The following is a 19,968-nucleotide window of genomic DNA, read 5'->3' as shown; positions in this document are numbered from 1 at the left end:
ATTCATTCATTCACGTGATTGTACCGTGGTGCGATCTTTATTCTATGTTTTTACCTATGTAAATGTAGATTTCTACATTTATGGACAAAATCTGCCTAAAGGTACTCTTTTAAAAATATACTAAACTAAAAAATTGAAACTAAAAACTGATAAATAACTTCTTTGTTACTATTCCCTTGTATCGTAAGTACCGGAGTAATAAAAATTAAATTAAAAATTTAAAAAACCCCCGACACATAAACCTCTAAAAAGTAAAAAAATAATAGGTAAGTATGTATGGGCCCTTTAAGAATAGTATAAATAGTAAAGTTTTTATCCAAACGCTCGTTGCGCCAGGGGACCGCTACCTATCATAAACTATGAAAGTCATCTGTTGTAGAAAGAATAGTCTTTAGCGGTCCCCCGACGCAACGAACGCTTGGATAAAAACTTTACTATTTATACTATTCTTAAAGGGCCCATACATACTTACCTATTATTTTTTTACTTTTTAGAGGTTTATGTGTCGGGGGTTTTTTAAATTTTTAATTTAATTTTTATTTCACGCTTTTTAAACTTTTATTCATAAATTACCGTTTATTTGTGCCATTCTAAAACTCAATTTCTATAATAATATAAATCCAATAAGGCAGCTAATATCTCTTCAAAAGTAACATCAATGTTATGTTAATTATACGTTCCATGAAATATTTTTGACCGAACATCACTAAATCAAGAATTATCTGAATGACTCACATAGTTTAACATGACCAAAACGAAATATCTGTTTCTAACATGTCGTTGCTTTAAAAAGGTACCCATTTTACGTAGTCGTATAATAGTTCGCTTTTCAAGATATACCTACGATTAAATTGAAATCGACTTTCACCCGATGAAATAAGGAATAAATGGGCTTGTATTTCATTTTGTTTGTTATTGCATGTAAAAATTTTATTTGACATAACTTTCAAAAACCGGTCAAGTGCGAGTCTGCCTCACACATGAAGAGTTCCGTACAAGTTTTTTTTAATGTAATGACAATTCAGTTGTCGGATTTTTCTGTTTACTTGGGCCACAGGAGTAGAGTACTTGGGCTATAAGATATTGCTACCTGCCTTTCATGATTCTACGTAAACGGGAAATACCCAATTTATAAGTTTTGATTCTCTTGAAAGATGACACACAGACAGACAACGAAGTGGTGAAGGAAAACACCGTCAGGAAACCTGCATGCTTAAGAGTTGGCCATAATGCTCCCTCAAAGGTGCGTGAGGTGTGCCAATACGTGCTTGGCCAGTGTGGTAGCTTCTCATTCTGAGAGGAGACTTGTGCTCAGTAGTGAGCTGGCGATGGGTTGATCCTGATAATGATGAATTTTAAACGTATTTTGTTAAAGTAAATAAGCTGAGTTCAAGCAGATAAAATATAAAGAAAGTGCGCCTAATGCATCATCCAAACCTGCGCGACAAAGCGACTACGATGCGGGAACCTCAGCTGCGCGGAGGGTCATCGCCTATATTTACGATATTTAATGGTGCCATGCACACCTACGCGACTACAACAGTCGAGGCTACATTTTTTTTTTCTACAGATACTTACTGAACCCTAAAAATAGTTTGACTATGGTTTGGGTTTGGGTTGATTTTTCTTGGCCTTTGGTTGACTGTTGGATATTATAATTGAATTGATGTTTTCTCGTTTAACTGTGATTATAATATTTTATAAATTAGAAACTCCGCGCCTACGATCCAAAGTATCGGAGTTTTCCAAAACATTATTTTCAAATAAATAATTATGTATCTAAGCAACGTCCATCTTGACAGCTTGACATTTGCCAATTGAAATAATATTATGAACCTCTGTTACAATAGTGAAAGATCCCAGGGCCACCAGCCGTCACGTAGGTATTTTCTGACGAACGAAATGTGGACGATTGAGTAGTGTTAGTATGTACTAAGAACGCATGCCTACAGACCTGCTAGCTTGCTTAGACGGCCAATTTTCAGGTATCAGGTAATCAAGGTACATAAATACATTACTTACCTCACGTAAATTCTCCAATTTTTTTAATTTTTAGCTGTTTTTTTTTAATATTAATAATTAATTGACATAAGTAAACTATAAGAGAGTGAGAGAGAAGTCAATATATCCTAATACATGTCTTACTCAGTCTCATGCGCGTAGATAATGATGCCCTCGCGCTCAAACCCACAGAGGCATTAAAATTGAATTTAGGGGATGATTGGCCCTCTGGATCGGTCTGTCTTCTTGTAAAAGGTTTTAAAATAGTTGTCTGGTGGACATATATAAAAATGGAGCATCAGAATTTACGTGCAGTTAAGTAATTACTTATTTTGGGTGCTTTAAAGCATCTGCAAAGCAATACGGCCGACGCGGGAAGTGTCTGGGAGTATTGGCGACATATTTTTAAGGATATTGCCTAAAATATACGTAAAAATCAGTTTGGAGAATTTACGTGAGGTAAGTAATGGTTTTATGTACCTTGATTATCAGATACCTGAAAATTGGCCGTCTAAGCAAGCTAGCACGTAGGCTAGGCATGCTTTCTTAGTACTTACTAACACTACTCAATCGTACATATTTCCTGTGTCAGAAAATACGTAACCTCTGGTGGTCCTGGGATAAAAGTAATAAGAAAACCAGAAAAGAGCTGATAACTTCCAAACGGCTGAACCGATTTTCTTGGATTATAGCTAAGAACACTCTCGATCAAGCCACCTTTCAAACAAAAAAAACTAAATTAAAATCGGTTCATTCGTTTAGGCGCTACGAGGCCACAGACAGATACACAGATACACAGATACACAGATACACAGATACACAGATACACAGATACACAGATACACAGATACACAGATACACACGTCAAACTTATAACACCCCTCTTTTTGGGTCGGGGGTTAAAAACTAAAAAAAAGTATCTCAAAGGAGGATGAAATAATATGTACCTTTTAGATGAAAACATTTATTTCATTAAAAACATTGATTTATACCTAAAATATGTCTTAAATATTATCAGGTCGGTGTCGCGTGCATTTATGTCATGAGCAATACTCATGACCTAATTTCGAGCGATGAATGATTTTTAGCCGGGAGCTTAACTGCATCTGCCTTCAGCGATATTTTCAGAGGAATTTTTAATAAAAGATTATAAGCACAGGGTATAAACGATTGTCGGCTTCCAGATATTAAAAATATGATCTATTTGAATCATGGTTCTCATCATAAAGAGATAATTGGTATATTATTTCTCTTTTATGTTGGTTGTTGTGATACTTATCACCATTCACCAGTAGTAATAATGTGCATCAAATTGGCACGTGAGTTGAGCAATGTGGTTTCTATGTTAACCCTCTTAATAAATTAAATAGGTTTTTATCTATGAGTAATTATAATAATGTTTTAAATTGTATGAGATATCTCATAGAGATTAAACCAAAAACTTTGCAAAGTTTTTTGTAAAAAAAATGTATTAAAATAGAGTAAATTATTGTATGAGATATCTCGTATAATCTGTAAAGGACTGAATGAAATAAGTACGAATGGCTTAGCTTATAGCTACACAGCTTTTGATGTGTTGACTGTTGAAGCTGAAGCATTTTATCAAAACAAAAATATAGTTTTGTTTAAAAAGGTGCCGTGAACGTTGTGACCTAATTCCTGCTGTGAATGACGCCCTGTGGCACCCGCGAGAGTTCCGCGTGACCCGAGATCCTGACCCGAGGCATAATAAACATACCTATACCAACACCCGGGATAAATATTTACAGAAGGAAAAGAGAGAAACATTATCCTTTGTCAATACGCTTTCTCTTTAAAAATCGAATACAAGATAACAAGAGAATACAAGAAAAGGCTGACCGAGCGTATATTAATTTGAATTCCTTATTGATAACATACCTTAATTTATATTAATTGTTATTCAGGCTAATTACTTACCTTTGTCGACATAATTAGTATAGCAAAGAAACAACGAAACAAGAGTTCAGTTTTTCATTATAAGGTATGAAACCCTGAACAACAATTAGAATTCAAGTTAATCACGATCCTAATACCATATTTAGGTACCTAGTTATTACGTGACGGTTTCCACCCACATTCTACACACTTAAATTCAAGATCAGTAATTAGGCTTCCAAAATAGAGAGCCGAATTGGTTCTGCTAACCGCCAAGACCTTGATAGCTTATAAGTTCGGGGAAAATCGAACGCAACAAAAAGGCTCGGGCAACGAATGGCGCCTTAAATAAATCCAAAGGTTCATTTGAGACATTTTTTCCTGTAAAATGAGCGCTCCTTTTAAAAATGTTAAATAGAGCGATAAAATCTACTAAATTGACATTCCTTGACGGGAACTCGTCCTCAAGACGAAGGAAAGCTTAAGGTAAGCCCTGATGAAACCTTACCAAGACAAACATGGTCTAGTAGGCTCTACAGTCTACATAGACCACTTGTTATAAGTTTTGTATTTTTAACCCCCGATCCAAAAAGAGGGGTGTTATAAGTTTGACGTGTGTATCTGTGTATCTGTCTGTGGCATCGTAGCTCCAAAACGAATGAACCGATTTCATTTAGTTTTTTTTTTTTTGTTTGAAAGGAGGCTTGATCGAGAGTGTTCTTAGCTATAATCGAAGAAAATCAGTTCAGCCGTTAGAAAGTTATCAGCTCTTTTCTAGTTTTCTTATAGAGGTATTTGTGTCGGGGGTTTTTAAATTTTAATAATAAAGCCTAATTTATATTATAGGCTTATAGTGTGGCACATAGAGACTTAATTTTCAACATTTAAAGTAAGTAACCTGAATCCCAAAAGACGGAGTTTTAACAAAGAAGAATCCTTCTAACTTATAGATTAAAATTCGCCGTCATTCGTTGCAACACGCTCTTTTGGCTCGATTTCAATAAATAATAATTGAAATAATTATTAATAATAATTAATAATTAATTCATAATAAATAATTTTCGTAATAAATTATTTAAATTTTAAATACTTAATTAAACTTTAATCGAATAATTTTTTTCATTTTCATTTTTCATTATATTGATAGCAATAACTAACAGCTATACAATATGAATGTACCTGCATCGGCCATTATCCTGCGTTGCGTAAACCAGCCATTTCTGCCACTTGTTGCTGTCTCCTTGTCGTCAATATCGACTGTCGTGACTGTAAGGTCAAAACGTACCTTAAAATGTGTACACGTTCGCCATTTTGATCCTCCTCTCTTTTGGATGATCAATTTAACATAATTAGAAGTACAATCAAACAACTTGTTTCATTCTTAAGATCAAGACGTGGTATGCCAAGAAAAGGCGGCTCCTAATTAGACGAAAACACTAAACGACGAGCAACAATCAATTTTCATACCGTATATGCCTACAGCGTAATATTATTTTGGCAAGCTTTGGCGTAATAAACTCCATGACATAATTAAAATCTATTAGGTACTTATTGTTTAAAAATTTTAGTACGTAAAAAGCTTTTAGTAAAAGGTGGTAAAAGCATAGATATATAAACATTTTATTTGTCCACGAAAACATAACATCACGCTTACAAATAGCTAGGTAGGTAATTTAATTACTTACTTTAAACATCATCATATTGGAGATATAGGTGTATTGCGTTACAGTTATATACAAAGAGGAAATAACTGTAGCAAAGTAAACTGCAAGCTCCTAATTAGCCACTCCGCTTTATACTATTTTAGTAACTAACACAACAATGTTGTTTTAGTTTCTCTGTGAAAAAATATTCTCACATTTATTATAATAATAGTTTTTAGGGTTCCGTACCTCAAAAGGAAAAACGGAACCCTTATAAGATCACTTTCTTGTCTGTCTGTCTGTCTAGGCATCAAGTTTTATAATCATGACTAATACGGAACTACTCTATGCACGCAAGACCTGACCAGTTTTTCTAGTGTAAATCAATCAATATTTTACTAGATATAGCTCCTCATCTTGTAAATTATATAGGTATAAGTGTGCTAGCAGTGCTCTATTTCAACAGGAAGTGCAATAGCAGGAACCTAAACTGCAAGTTACCGCGGCGCTTGGTACTTGTGCCTATATCAGCAACGGCATTGACTTAGGTACTTCAGGCGGGTATTTGAGCTAAATACTCAGTGCCAAAGGGCAGTCTAATGGGTCCCACAAATCAACGGCACCACCCAACCTTCTGTGTGTGACCTACTGGTAACTGAAATTTCAGACTACTGTACATTTTGTGAAAAAGCAATAAACTATCAACTTTGCGTCGAGCTTGTTTTAATGAAGCCCTAGAATCACAGAAATGTATGCTCAGTTACAGTTTGTAGTTTTCTTAGCACTAACGCTGAAAACGTTGTTCTAGTTTTCTAAGAGGAAGTAAGCGTGGAAAACTAAGGTATGAGCTTTTAATTAGCTGCCTTTCTTTGAAGTCTCGGCTCGGTATTTCGGTTCACAACGCTTTTGCTTTTACTTCTCGAAAATACAATGTGTGTAAAGAGTAAACATTTTATACTTGCTGTAAAAAACATCTTTTAAATAGATTCGCAGGTTTTGTATTTTAAATATTTTTGTGTTCCGTACCCGAAGGATGCCAACGAGACCCTATTACTAAGACCCCATTGTCCGTCCGTCCATCCGTCCGTCCGTCCGTCTGTCAGCGGGTTGTATCTCGTGAACCGTAATTGGTAGAAAGCTGAAATTTTCACAGAACGTGTATTTCTATAATTATTGCCACTATAACAACAACTTAAATAAGAATTTCAAAATGACCGCCATGCAAATTACAAAAATTAAAAAGTTTTATTTCTTGTAAGACAGTAGGTACTGAGTTCTTCGCGTGCAAGTGCTTGACAGATTTATAGGATTGGCATAACATTCCATGGTGTTTCAACTGTGTCAACCTGTTTGTCAAACAATCATATTCTGATGAAAACCTATTCTTGTATTCAATTTCATTCTCCATTACAATACTAAAAAAATATATTTAACGTAAATAAGACTCGTTGACAAAACGCTTAAAAATAAACTGAAAACAGTTCCGTTCTTTCCGTACGTTAGTGCCTAGATAAAAATATTCTTGGAAGTTAAATATGTCGGCCGCAAATAAACAAATAGTAGACGTAAGATGCGTAGGTCTACGTATGCGGTTGAAAATAGCATGCGCGGGCGCAGACTACCGGTTAGCGCACACGGCACTGTTGTGGCCTATGTGTGGACTTTTCATACAAAGTATAATTGAATAGACTTATTTGAAACATGTAAGAAAAACCAGTCAAACCTCCTGGCAAGTGATGATGGAACGCGCTTGCCTGGAAGACAATCTATTCAATCTTGACTTGAAGGTACCTTCTTATATTGAAAGTTATATTGAAAAACTGATGTCGGAAAGGCATTCCGTATCCTAGCCAACTATACAGCAGGTACATACCCAGTTTATATGAAACATCTTTAGCACGGATATTTAAGATAAAATGTAAAAAAAAAGCGCTGTATATAAATGTGTCGAGCGTTAAATTAACAGCGATGAAACTCTACGCAATTCCGACATTCTTTCAATCAATTACCAACAAACTTTTGTACACACATTGTTAATATATTAACGTAAACGTAGATTCGTATAAAATGTAGGTATACTAAAAGCTTATTCTATACCCGGATGTTATTTTCACAAGAAACCTAACAAATATTACCTATAAATGTGAAAGTGTGGATGTTTGGATGTTTGTTACTCAATCACGCAAAAACTACCAGGCGGATTTAGCGGAAAAGAATGGATAGACATAGATTATACCCTGTATTATTAACACATAGGCTACTTTTTATCTCGGAAAATCAAAGAGTTTCCGCGGGACTTTGAAAAACGTAAATCCACGCGGAGGAAGTCGCGGGCAACAGGTAGTATTTTATATTTTTGCCTAGCTCTACACCCACGAATTTTGTAGGAGTCTAATGATCTACTATGTTAAAAACTTGATGTAGATGTTATTAGGTATATTCTGTAGAGGGTTTCCCCTGATATAAATCGAACCAAATTGCGGCAGCCCTAGCTAAATTAGTGCGACAAAACTTTCTTGGAGCTTTTATTTGTTCCTAGGGCTTTTTGCTTTGCAGGTCCGAAAACCTAGCGCGATAGCATCGAAACAATGGCCTAAAATCAGATTTTTATGTATCCATAGACAGAATAAAAAACAGATCCTTGTAGCTACTTACACTAAAACGATCATAAAGGCCGAGATAGCTACATTTTGCCTTTGGATTCAAATACAACAAATTCTAATCTATACATTATAGAAACTGATTAAATATGATTATTGAAATACCAAGTCATATAGCTTTTACATAACATGAACTTTGCTAGCAAAATTCAATTTCTCGTGCGCATTACAACACCACCATCACGTTCCCAGTACGTGAGTAAGTACCTACATTAGTATGTTATAATTTACTAGTTGTCTCGCCCCGACTTCGCACAGGTAAGTTCACCTATTCCATAGACTTTTGAATATGTTATACCCGACCGTAAAACATGAATCTTTCTAATGTTGTATAGATGCAGGTGTTATTTTGTTAACGTTCATGATATACAAACACCATAATCCGCCAAAGCAGTTAAATCTGTGTGGATACAACATGTACCGTCCAGCCACTACTAAAGAAGCAGGAAAAGCAAGCAGTACACATCACAAACGCACAATACCATACTAATCTTCTAGAACACACTACCTACACTGCGCTCTGACACCGGAGCATATTCAGGATATTTACACTCCATAAGACACAATTGCAAAGTTTTGAGCAAATTGAACTTTTGTTAAATCTTTCCCGTGAAATGTTTTAAATGATGAGAATCGTATTGAAATCTACTAAAGAAGTTTAGTTAGAAATAAGGGAATGCACAAACACACGCGGTTCGCGACTTTGTTTTATACTATTTAGAGATTTGCATATCAACACCGCGTTGCAAATGATATTGCGTCTGGTACCAGAAATAGACGAAATGGCAGACTAAAATTACCGGTATGTTGTGCACTTGTTGCAAACTGTTGAGATTATGATTATTGTACTTGATAATACTAATAGATTTCATAGTCTGTAGAGTGTTCTGCAGATTGCGTTAGTATGTATGAATTTCTTATTAACTTTGGTTTTAAGAGGATGGTCTAGTTGTAAATTTTCATGCAAAAAGCGATAACGTTGTTCTCCCCGTATGTACCTAAATGTGGTCTAATTTTTATGATTTTTAGAATTGTTGTAAATATAATGACGGAATCTGCTCGTACGTTTTAATTTTAAAGAAATATTGCTTATATTAAAAGTTAATAGCGTCTAAATATCCATATCTTTGGCCTAAAATCTTTCTTGCGTATTTTTAACTAAAATACTGAAAAAATAAAACATACGAGCCTAGATTAAGGTGTACTAATCTAATGAGATCAAAATTGTCTAATGTACTAAACGTTTAACGGGGAATACAAACGTTATCACCCAAAACAATAATATTTCAAGAATAAAATGTAGGCAAATACCTACTGGACTATGTAAAAAATTTGGAAAGTTCACAAATACATCATAGTTTAGTAAATGCTTACGTTGAATGTCACAGTACATTTTATCCTGAAAATATTATAACGTAGTCCCCCTGAAAAATAGGCAAGATGTGAAAAATAGCTTATTTTTCCAGGTCAATGGAAAACACAGAAACTATACGAGGACAAAGGCAACGTGTAAAATAGTATTTTAAATTGTGATTTTTCATTTGTCGAGTATTATGTTAATTTTAATTATGTTGTAGGTATAAAAATACAAATTCCAAAACTTTTGGATTTCAAAAATTTTTGGATCTTTCTATGAATATTTACGAGTATGTAGAGTTTGAGTAACCTTTGTAGACGTACCTACTAGTGCCTAGGTACATATCAGAGTGAACTACCTATGTTTATACTGTGTAGTGGTCTAGCAGATAAGCACTTGGTGTAATATCTACCATGTAATTACTTAAGTTTTAAACAAAAATTAAGAAGTTCAAATGTTTAGAAGTTTTGAGATAAAAATAAATTGCTTTCATATTTTTATCCAACTTTACTAGTTTTTTGTCTACCTTCTCACAAACTAAGTACACACACACTATTGGCACATAGAATATCGCTTGTTATTGAATACTAGAGGATGCCCGCGACTTCATCCGCGTGGATTTAGGTTTTTTAAGATCCCGTGGGAACTGTTGCCTATGTCAATTACAGGGACGCAAGCTACCTCGGTACCAAACATACAAATCCGTAAAGCGGATGGGTTGTTGGGAATCTAATTTGGCGGAACTGTTTACCTTATGTATAAACTCAGGTTATTTGCCTAAAAACCTTATGAGAACTGTGGTAGTTCCTGTCCCAAAGAATAGGACCGGTGATCTTTCCAGCCTCAAAAACTACAGGCCGATTTCTTTAGGTACCATTATAGGCAAAATACTGGAAAGAATAATTTATTCTGATGTAAATCAGAACATTAGGATTGATGACGCGCAGTTTGGTTTTCGTCCTGGGCTCTCAACAGATTCGGCTATCTTTAGTCTCAAATCGATAGTTAACTATTATACGAATAGAAACACATCCGTATACGCATGCTTTCTGGATCTCAGTAGAGCTTTTGACCTGGTAAACTATCAGTTACTATGGCAAAAACTTATTAAGTCTAATGTATCGCGTAAGACGGTAGATCTGTTGAGATACTGGTACGAGAACCAAACTAATTTTGTGAAATGGGGCGACGCCGGCTCTAATGATTATAGATTAGAATGCGGCGTGCGTCAAGGAGGATTGACCTCTCCGGACCTCTTCAGCATTTATGTTAATGATCTGATTGAGGGACTTAGAAATACTAGAGTAGGTTGCCACATAGGTACAACGTGTATTAACAATATCAGCTATGCTGACGATATGGTACTTCTAAGTCCCTCAATCAGGGGTCTTAGACGACTACTCAACATCTGTGAACAATATGCTAGAGATCACGGCCTTAAATATAATGTTAAAAAGACGCAGATGATGGTTTTCCGTGCAGGCAAGGGCCCGGAGAGGATCCCGTCGGTTTTCTTAGATGGAGTTCCTGTAGTAAGGGTGGCGCAATTCAGGTATCTGGGGCATATTTTAACTGAGGATCTACGTGATAACCAAGACATGGAACGAGAAAGAAGGGCTTTGTCTGTTCGGTGCAACATGCTCGCACGCAGATTTGCGCGGTGTAGTTCTGAGGCGAAGCTGACACTGTTTAGAGCATATTGTCAATGCTTTTACACGTGTCAGCTTTGGGTCAACTGCACCGCAAGTGCACGTAGCAGCATCAGAGTGCAGTATAATAACGCATACCGTATTCTGATGAAACTGCCTAAATACTGCAGCGCGTCGGGCATGTTTGCTGACGCCAAAGTGCCCGATTATTTCGCGATTATTAGATCTCGGGTTGCGGCTTTCTGGTTCCGTATCCGCAATTCTCAGAACGAGATCCTCAGGGTATGCTCTGAGTGTCCTGAAAATCGCATACCGAAGTACTGGCTTGCCGTGCATCGTGGCAACAACCGTAAATAATTTTTAATTTTTATTTTACTCTTGTATTCTATTCTATTTTATTTTATTTTATATTTAAGAAATGGGTGTAAAAAAAAAAATTGCCTGAAAATAAATTATTATTATTATTATTATTAATCCCGTGGGAACTCTTTGATTTTCCGGGATGAAAAGTAGCCTATGTCCGTCCCCGAGATATAAGCTAATCCTGTACCAAATTTCGTCAGAATCGGTTAAACTGTTGGGCCGTGAAAAGGTAGCAGACAGACAGACAGACACACTTTCGCATTTATAATATTAGTATGGAAGTGTGGATATGGATGTTGTTGGGCTCGGTCAATGCATACAGCGAGACCCATTTAGCGTACTAGCTATACCTAATTATCCCGCGTGCGCTGGCAGGCTCGCCAACTTTTACATTTTTTACATTTTTAACCCCCGACCCAAAAAGAGGGGTGTTATAAGTTTGACGTGTGTATCTGTGTATCTGTGTGTCTGTGTATCTGTGTATCTGTGTATCTGTCTGTGGCATCGTAGCGCCTAAACGAATGAACCGATTTTAATTTAGTTTTTTTTGTTTGAAAGGTGGCTTGATCGAGAGTGTTCTTAGCTATAATCTAAAAAAATTGGTTCAGCCGTTTAAGAGTTATCAGCTCTTTTCCAGTTTTCTTATAGAAAAGAAGGTAAGATAACCGTTAGGTTCATAATATTATGTCAATAGACAAATGTCAAGCTGCCAAGATGGACGTTGCCTAAATACATAATTATTTATTTGAAAATGATGTTTTGGAAAACTCAGATACTTTGGATCGTCGGGGGTGTTATAAATTTTTAATTTACACTTGTATATTTAGGTTTTTATAAACATCAAAGGATTTCGACGCGATTCGCCAACTGCAGCATACGCTTAGGCCAACGTGTTCCGGAGTCTTTATGTATTTTTTTTTATAAATAAAGAATATTAGCCATGCTGATCATGACTAATAATCCCCTTTCGCCCTACAATTAAGCGTATAGCTTATGCCAGGAGTGGGTACGACAATAGTGCAACGGGTGGGGTTTGAACCGCCGACCTTTCGGAATTCAGTCCGCTCCTCAACTGTTGAGCTATCGAGGCTCTATATATTTTGTATGTGTATTAGTATCTATGTAGATAGTATAGGATAGGTACCGAGTTATGTCTAGAATAATTAGGAGCGTGGGCAGGCAGACGTCTGAACTCAGAGGATCACTGCGAGTCAACAAACTGCAATCGAGTGCATCTCGATTCTCGAATGTTAGACGAATTCACCATTTAAAAAAAATGAAATGCATATTGCAAAACGAGCCCTCAAAAAGGCAAAAACCTAGAACTAGAAAAAACTGTTTTAATCATTATTTTTGATTATTATTTTAATAATATTTTTTCCATATTTTACTTAAAAAGAGGGGTGTTATAAGTTTGACGTGTGTATCTGTGTATTTGTCGGTGGCATCGTAGCTGCTAAACTAATGAACTGATTTTAATTTAGTTTTTTTTTTGTTTGAAAGGTGGCTTGATCGAGAGTGTTCTTAGCTATAATCCAAGAAAATCGGTTCAGCCGTTTGCAAGTTATCAGCTCTTTTCTAGTTACTGTAACCTTCACTTGTCGGGGATTTTATAAATTGTTAATCTACACTTGTTATGTTGCAATCTATCGCTGCTGGTTTGCCGTTTGGAAAGCTGTTTCTATCGACAAGAACGGGGATCTCACATTGAAGAGGAGTAATATTTGAATTTAATATCTAATAAGTACTTAGATGCTAACGACATCGCCTCGTCGAACTAGGTACACCGGCAACCCCACACTTTAATCGTATCTTTACCTTAACTTAAATGGAGAGATGCAGCCAGTATTCTTGGCATCATTCCACGCGGGCATAATATTTTGTACAGAAATAAGATAAAGGCTAGCTTTACATTTTATTTTAACATTTTCAATAAAAATGCAGCAAGAATAAAAAAACTTTAATCCAGTTAAAAACTCTTTCATATAAATTAAAATAACGGGAAAACAATTTCCTTACCATGTTTTCCGTAGTTAAGGAGCTGAAACTGGAATTTCCTTTTAACATTTAACGTTTTTATTGTATAGATCTGTTCCGTTCCTTTTCCATTCTCCTGTATCTACTCATGTACATTAATTCTTAAACATATAGGATCTGACTACTTCTATTTAATTTTGTAGTTTTCTAACACTTTAATAACTAGGTATAACCTATTTTGTACATTTACCTTAATGGTATTATTTTGTCATCCTCATCATACATACATGTAGGTACTTGAATTCCATTTAGGAAATATTTCGTAAATACTTCGCAAATACAAGCAGAATGCGTGTGGGAGTCACCTGATTTGGAAAAACAAGTAATAAGTGTTTCAAGGCGTGTTGTCCAATGTTATCAAGGATTAAGCAAATGTTATAACCTATTTATTGATATGTTCGTATAATACACGAAAGTGTATCTGTTTGATTGTTAGTTACCTTTCTACGACTAAACCCCTGATACTGATCTTGGTGAAACATCATATTGGCTACTTTTTACCGTGGAAAAATCAAAGTTTCTGAATATTACACAAATTCTAAGAGGGCTAAATATTTTTTTTAGAACGCGGGCTATTTACTAACATTTTTAGGGCTTCACTGCTGAGCAATAATGTTAAAAGCACATAGGGTGTGCTTTTGGCTTGGAGACGGGTAAAAGGAAACTAAGATTTTCTATTGGATTTTCAAAAACCTCAACTTTTTTTTTTAAACTATAGATAATATGTGTGTCTTTTACTAGTGTATTGTATGTTGTACAAAAAGCTCAAATTATACGGTTTTTATAGGAAATTATTACGTAGGAAGGAATCGTTTTTTTGAGAAAATACTTCTTTATCCATTCTAAAGTATAAATAGTAGGTAAGTACGGCCAGCCGAGAATGCGTGTAGGAGACAGCTTATTTGGTAAAACAAGTTTTAAGTGTTCCAAGGCATGTTAGTTGTCCAATGTTATTAAAGGATAAGGAAAATCTGACTTTGACTTACCACCTCGTAGTAACCTGTTTTATATGAATAGAAGGTTTTGGTTAGGATTATACCTAATGAATATGTTAAATGGTAATTTAAAGGAGGCTAATGGCTTCCTTTTCAAATTTAGAAGACAATTTAGATAACACTTTTACGGGCCTATGTGGCTAAGTTATAGAAATTGTTTTTGGAGTTCAAAGAAACATGGTACTTAAAGCTAAAATAGCGTAACTAAGTATATGTTGTTTCCAAATCTGTAAATACACATCGGTTAGGTAGATATGAATAAACAAGTGTAAATTAAAAATTTATAACATCCCCGACAAGTGAAGGTTACAGTAACTAGAAAAGAGCTGATAACTTTCAAACGGCTGAACCGATTTTTTTGGATTATAGCTAAGAACACTCTTTATCAAGCCAAGCCACCTTTCAAACAAAAAAACTAAATTAAAATCGGTTCATTAGTTTAGGAGCTACGATGCCACAGCCACAGGAGATACGATCTGTCTAGATACACAGATACATATATACACAGATACACACACACGTCAAGCTTATAACACCCCTCTTTTTGAGTCGGGGGTTAAGAAATCGATGAAGTGCAAGTCGGACTCGCACACCATTTCGTACCATCATAGAAAAAATAACACTTTTTATTGTGATGTAACCACAAATTCACGATTTTCGGATTTTCCTCTTTATATGCTTGCTATAGGTACGTGCCAAATTACATGATTCTAGGTCAACGGGAATTCCCTTGACGGGTCTTGACAGACACGATAGCCAAACAGATAGACAACGAAGTGATCTTATAAGATTTCCTTTTGTAGTATATTATAATGTTATGCGGGTATTCTAGGAAATAATATTGTAGCTGTCAATTGATGTAAGCCAGTCCATAATAAACCGTTGTTGCAACTCGGCGTTTTACTTCGATATATTACAGTGGCGCAGTCGAAATAATAAGTTTTTCTTAGTTTTAAATGTCGGGCAAGATGTCGGTCGGCAAATTAGGCGAGTTTAACCTCAGTTCGGGTACGTGGAGTACCTATATCGATCGAATGGAGCAATATTTTCTTGCCAACGACGTGAAACCTAACCTACAAGTACCTACGTTGCTCGCGTGTGTAGGTGACGCAACATACGAACTGATGGTGGATTTGTGTTCTCCAAAGAAGCCTGGTGAGATGACATTTAGTGAATTGGTCCACCTTGTGAAAAAACACATTCAGCCAACGCCATCGATTCTCGCGGAGAGATATAAATTTCGGAAACGAGTACAGGCTCAGAGCGAATCGGTGGCTCAGTTCGCAGCAGCTTTGAAACACTTAGCCAGAGATTGCGATTGTAAGGATAACCTAGAGGAGAACTTGAGAGACCAGTTTGTATGTGGCCTATACAGTGAAACTTCACGACAAAGGTTATTCTGCGAGGATAGCGTGACCTTCGCGTCGGCCTTCAAAAAGGCCGTTGCGTTGGAAGCAGCCGCGAATGACGCTGCGGCAGTCGAACAACGGACGACGACGGACGGCGCGGTGCATGCGGTGCACGCGCAGGGGGCGCGCCCACCGCGTCCCGACGGCGCCGCGCGCGCGGAGTCGCGGCGGCGTTACGAAGGTTCTGGAAGTAGGGGCCGTCATGCAAGTGGGCTAAATAGTCGACAGAAGACCGGAGCGTGTCTGTGTTGTGGAAGCAGAGACCACACTAGGCCGGACTGCCGCTATCAGAACTTTACTTGCAGGGTCTGCCTGAGGCCTGGACATCTGCAGCGCGTATGCCCTAGTGCGGGACGGAAAGCGGAGGGTCAAGTCCTCCGGCTAGATACAGCACATCGAGTGGAAGGGATAGAACGTAGCGGTGACAGTGACGGCGAACGTGAGAACTCGGCTGGGTATTATGATGACGAAGGAGTCGGAGGCCCCAGCGGGCTTTACATGGTACGACTGACGGGATCGGATCCGGTAGTGGCCGAAGTGACCGTGGCGAATAGACGGCTGGCCATGCATGTGGATACCGGTTCGCCTATATCATGTATAAGTGACAAAATATATGCGGAGATGTTTTCGAAATACAAGGTACATGATAATAGTTACAAGCTAAAAGGCTATGACGGAAGTGATATTAAATGTGTCGGTTATATCATAGTGCCCGTTAAGTATGGCCTTATCAGTGAAAACCTTAAATTATACATAATTCTTAAAGGCGCGGTGCCTTTGCTAGGCAGGGAGTGGTTAATAAAGTTGCGTATGAGTATTACAGTGCCTAAATCGGTCCTCGCTATCGGTAAGGAAAAATGTGGCGGATTCGATAAAAATAAGTTTATAAGTGAGTACCCGGGAGTGTTCAGTGGCAAGCTGGGCCGGCTGCGCAGCCAGTGCGCCACGCTGCGCGTGCGGGAGGACGCGCGGCCGGTGTTCCGGCGCGCGCGGCCGCTCCCGCTCGCGCTGCGCGGGGACGTCGACGCCGAGCTTCAGCGCATGGAATCTGCAGGTATTATAGAACCCGTACCATCCTCAGACTGGGCCTCGTGTTTAGTAGTAGTTTTAAAGAACAATGGTTCCTTAAGGATTTGTGGAGATTACAAAAGCACGGTAAATCCGATGCTTGAAATTGATAAGTATCCGTTACCTAGGTCCGAGGTATTGTTTAATAACTTAAACGGGGGGAAAAGGTTCACTAAAATCGATTTATCGGAAGCGTATAGCCAGGTAACCTTAGATGAGTCCAAGAAATATACCGTCGTTAATACCCACCGGGGTTTATATGTTTACAATAGGCTGGTTTACGGATTATCGTCAGCTCCGTCGATTTTCCAGCGTATTATGGAGCAAGTGGTAGCTGGAATCCCTAACGTTTCAGTTTTTTTAGATGACATTCTTATTACCGGTAAAACGGAAGAAGAACATGAAAAAAACTTACATGCAGTGTTTAAAAGGTTGGAGGAAGAGGGTCTTACAGTCCGGCAAGAGAAATGTTTTTTCTTTGAAAAAGAAGTCAGTTATTTGGGGTTTATTATATCGGAACACGGGATTAGGACGGACGATAAAAAGATTGAAGCGGTAGTTAGGGCACCGAAACCGAGTAACGTGTCAGAGTTAAAATCTTTTCTCGGAATGGTTAACTTTTATTCTAAATTCATTAAAAATATATCTATTTTATTAGCCCCTCTATACACATTGTTAAAAAAAGATGTCGAATGGAAGTGGAGTGAGGAACAAGACAAGGCGTTCCAGGATATTAAGGTAGCTCTAACCAGTTGTCCGGTTTTGATGCATTACGACGAGCGGTTACCACTTATTGTGTCGTGTGACGCGAGCGCGCGCGGGGTGGGCGCGGTGTTGTCGCAGCGCGGGGAGGACGGCGAACGGCCCGTCTCATACGCGTCTCGCACGCTTAGCTCGGCGGAGGCTAACTATAGTCAGATCCAACGGGAAGCACTGGCGATAGTATTTGCGGTTAAAAAATTCCATACGTATCTTTACGGTCGTAGGTTTATTTTGCGTACTGACCATCAACCGTTGATAGCCATTTTCGGTTCAAAAAAAGACATCCCGCAAATGGCGTCGGGGCGGTTAATTCGATGGGCTATTTTACTGTCGGGTTACCAGTACGACATCGAGTATGTTCAATCTAAAGAGAATAATGCCGATGCCTTATCTAGATTACCAATACAAGCACCGGGAGGTAATAACGACGCGAACACGTTTATTAAATTTATTGAAAATAGATTCCCAATTGATTCGAGTCAGATTAGGATAGAATCAGCAAAAGATAAAAATATATCTAGAGTATTGGAGTTTGTGAGGACGGGCTGGCCCAAATCGGGTTTTAAAGAAGCGGACCGAGAAATGAGCGCATATTGGCGGCGTCGCGATGAGCTATATGTCGAGAATGGATGTTTGATGTGGGGCTGCCGCGTGGTCGTGCCCCTGGCGCTGCGGCCCGCGGTGTTGGCCGAGCTGCATGGCTCACATTTAGGTATGGTTAAATGCAAAGGGCTCGCGCGAAGCTTTGTGTTTTGGCCCGGTCTAGATAACGACCTGGAACGGATGTGTTCAGCGTGTCGGACGTGTGGAGACGTTGCGGATTTGCCACCGAAAAGCCCATTGGTACCGTGGTCGTGGCCATCCAGTCCATTTGAGCGGGTTCATATAGATTTTTTTGAATTTAAAAAGGTTTCCTACTTAATTTTAGTTGACGCACACTCTAAATGGCTCGAAGTCGTACCTATGTCTACTACGACTGCGGCAAATACGATCTTAAAATTGAAGGAGATATTTTCCCGTTTTGGACTTTGCAAGATCCTGGTAAGTGACAACGGCCCGCAACTGTCCAGCGAAGAATTTTCTTCATTTTTGAAAAACAATGGTATTAAACATATTACGTCCGCGCCATATCACCCTTCTTCTAACGGAGAAGCGGAAAACGCTGTTCGAACGGTTAAAAGGGCTCTAAAAAAAGCGGAAGCTGAAAAAATTAACATAAATAGTTTTTTGCAAAGATTTCTTCTTGATTACCGTAATAGTATCCATGGTACTACCGGGGAAACACCTGCGAGATTGATGTTTGGACGTCACCTTAGATCGCGTTTAGACCTATTAAAATCGGGAGCTGTGGAATCGGTATCGGATCGGTTGCAAAAAAGAGCACTGGCAAAAGGCGGAACTGAAAGGGTTTGGGTAGAAGGAGATAAAGTATGGGCTCAAGACTTTCGCAAGAATAAAAGGTGGTGTACAGCGATAATTAAGAGTAGGAGGGGACGAAATATGTACGAGGTTGAGACTGAGGATGGTTTGCGATGGACGCGACATGCAGATCAATTGCGTTCTAGTTCGGCGGAGACTAGTCGAGATTCGACGTCGAGTAACAGTCGTGGTCACCCTACGGTATCTGCTCAAGCGGCGTTAGCTGACTATGATAGCTGTTCGTGTTCGGGTAATGAGGTTGACGACGACGGGGGCGAATCTCGTACTGGAACATCCCCGGTGCTAAATAAACGGAACCGACGCCGACCAGTTCGGTTCGGTTATGATAATATTTGAACATTGTAGTTGAATTGCATTTATGTATTAAACCTTGTATTTAAATATTTAGGTATGTTAATTAAGTTATAGTTTTGAGTACTTTTATAGTGGCCTATGGAATGTTTAATTTTAAGTATACAAGTAAATAATAGGATAGTAAAAATGTACCCATAATAAAGGGGGGGATAGTGTAGTATATTATAATGTTATGCGGGTATTCTAGGAAATAATATTGTAGCTGTCAATTGATGTAAGCCAGTCCATAATAAACCGTTGTTGCAACTCGGCGTTTTACTTCGATATATTACACCTTTTTTCTCTGGAGATACGGAACACCAGAAGGATTTTTTTGCTTTATGCCTGTATTGGT

At 37.9% G+C, this 19,968-nt stretch overlaps 1 protein-coding gene across 1 annotated transcript; it reads left to right on the top strand.

Annotated features, from left to right (window-relative positions):
- Positions 1-15,569: 15,569 nt before the first annotated feature.
- On the top strand, positions 15,570-19,616 carry LOC123868463 (uncharacterized protein K02A2.6-like). The gene has a single exon (XM_045911004.1). It carries the CDS (start codon positions 15,570-15,572, stop codon positions 19,614-19,616), a length of 4,047 nt encoding a protein of 1,348 aa, XP_045766960.1.
- Positions 19,617-19,968: the final 352 nt, after the last annotated feature.

The sequence above is a fragment of the Maniola jurtina genome, chromosome 9, assembly GCF_905333055.1.
Source record: "Maniola jurtina chromosome 9, ilManJurt1.1, whole genome shotgun sequence".
In the NCBI taxonomy this organism is placed as follows: Eukaryota; Metazoa; Arthropoda; class Insecta; order Lepidoptera; family Nymphalidae; genus Maniola; species Maniola jurtina.
This window is presented reverse-complemented; position numbering and strand designations above follow the sequence as displayed.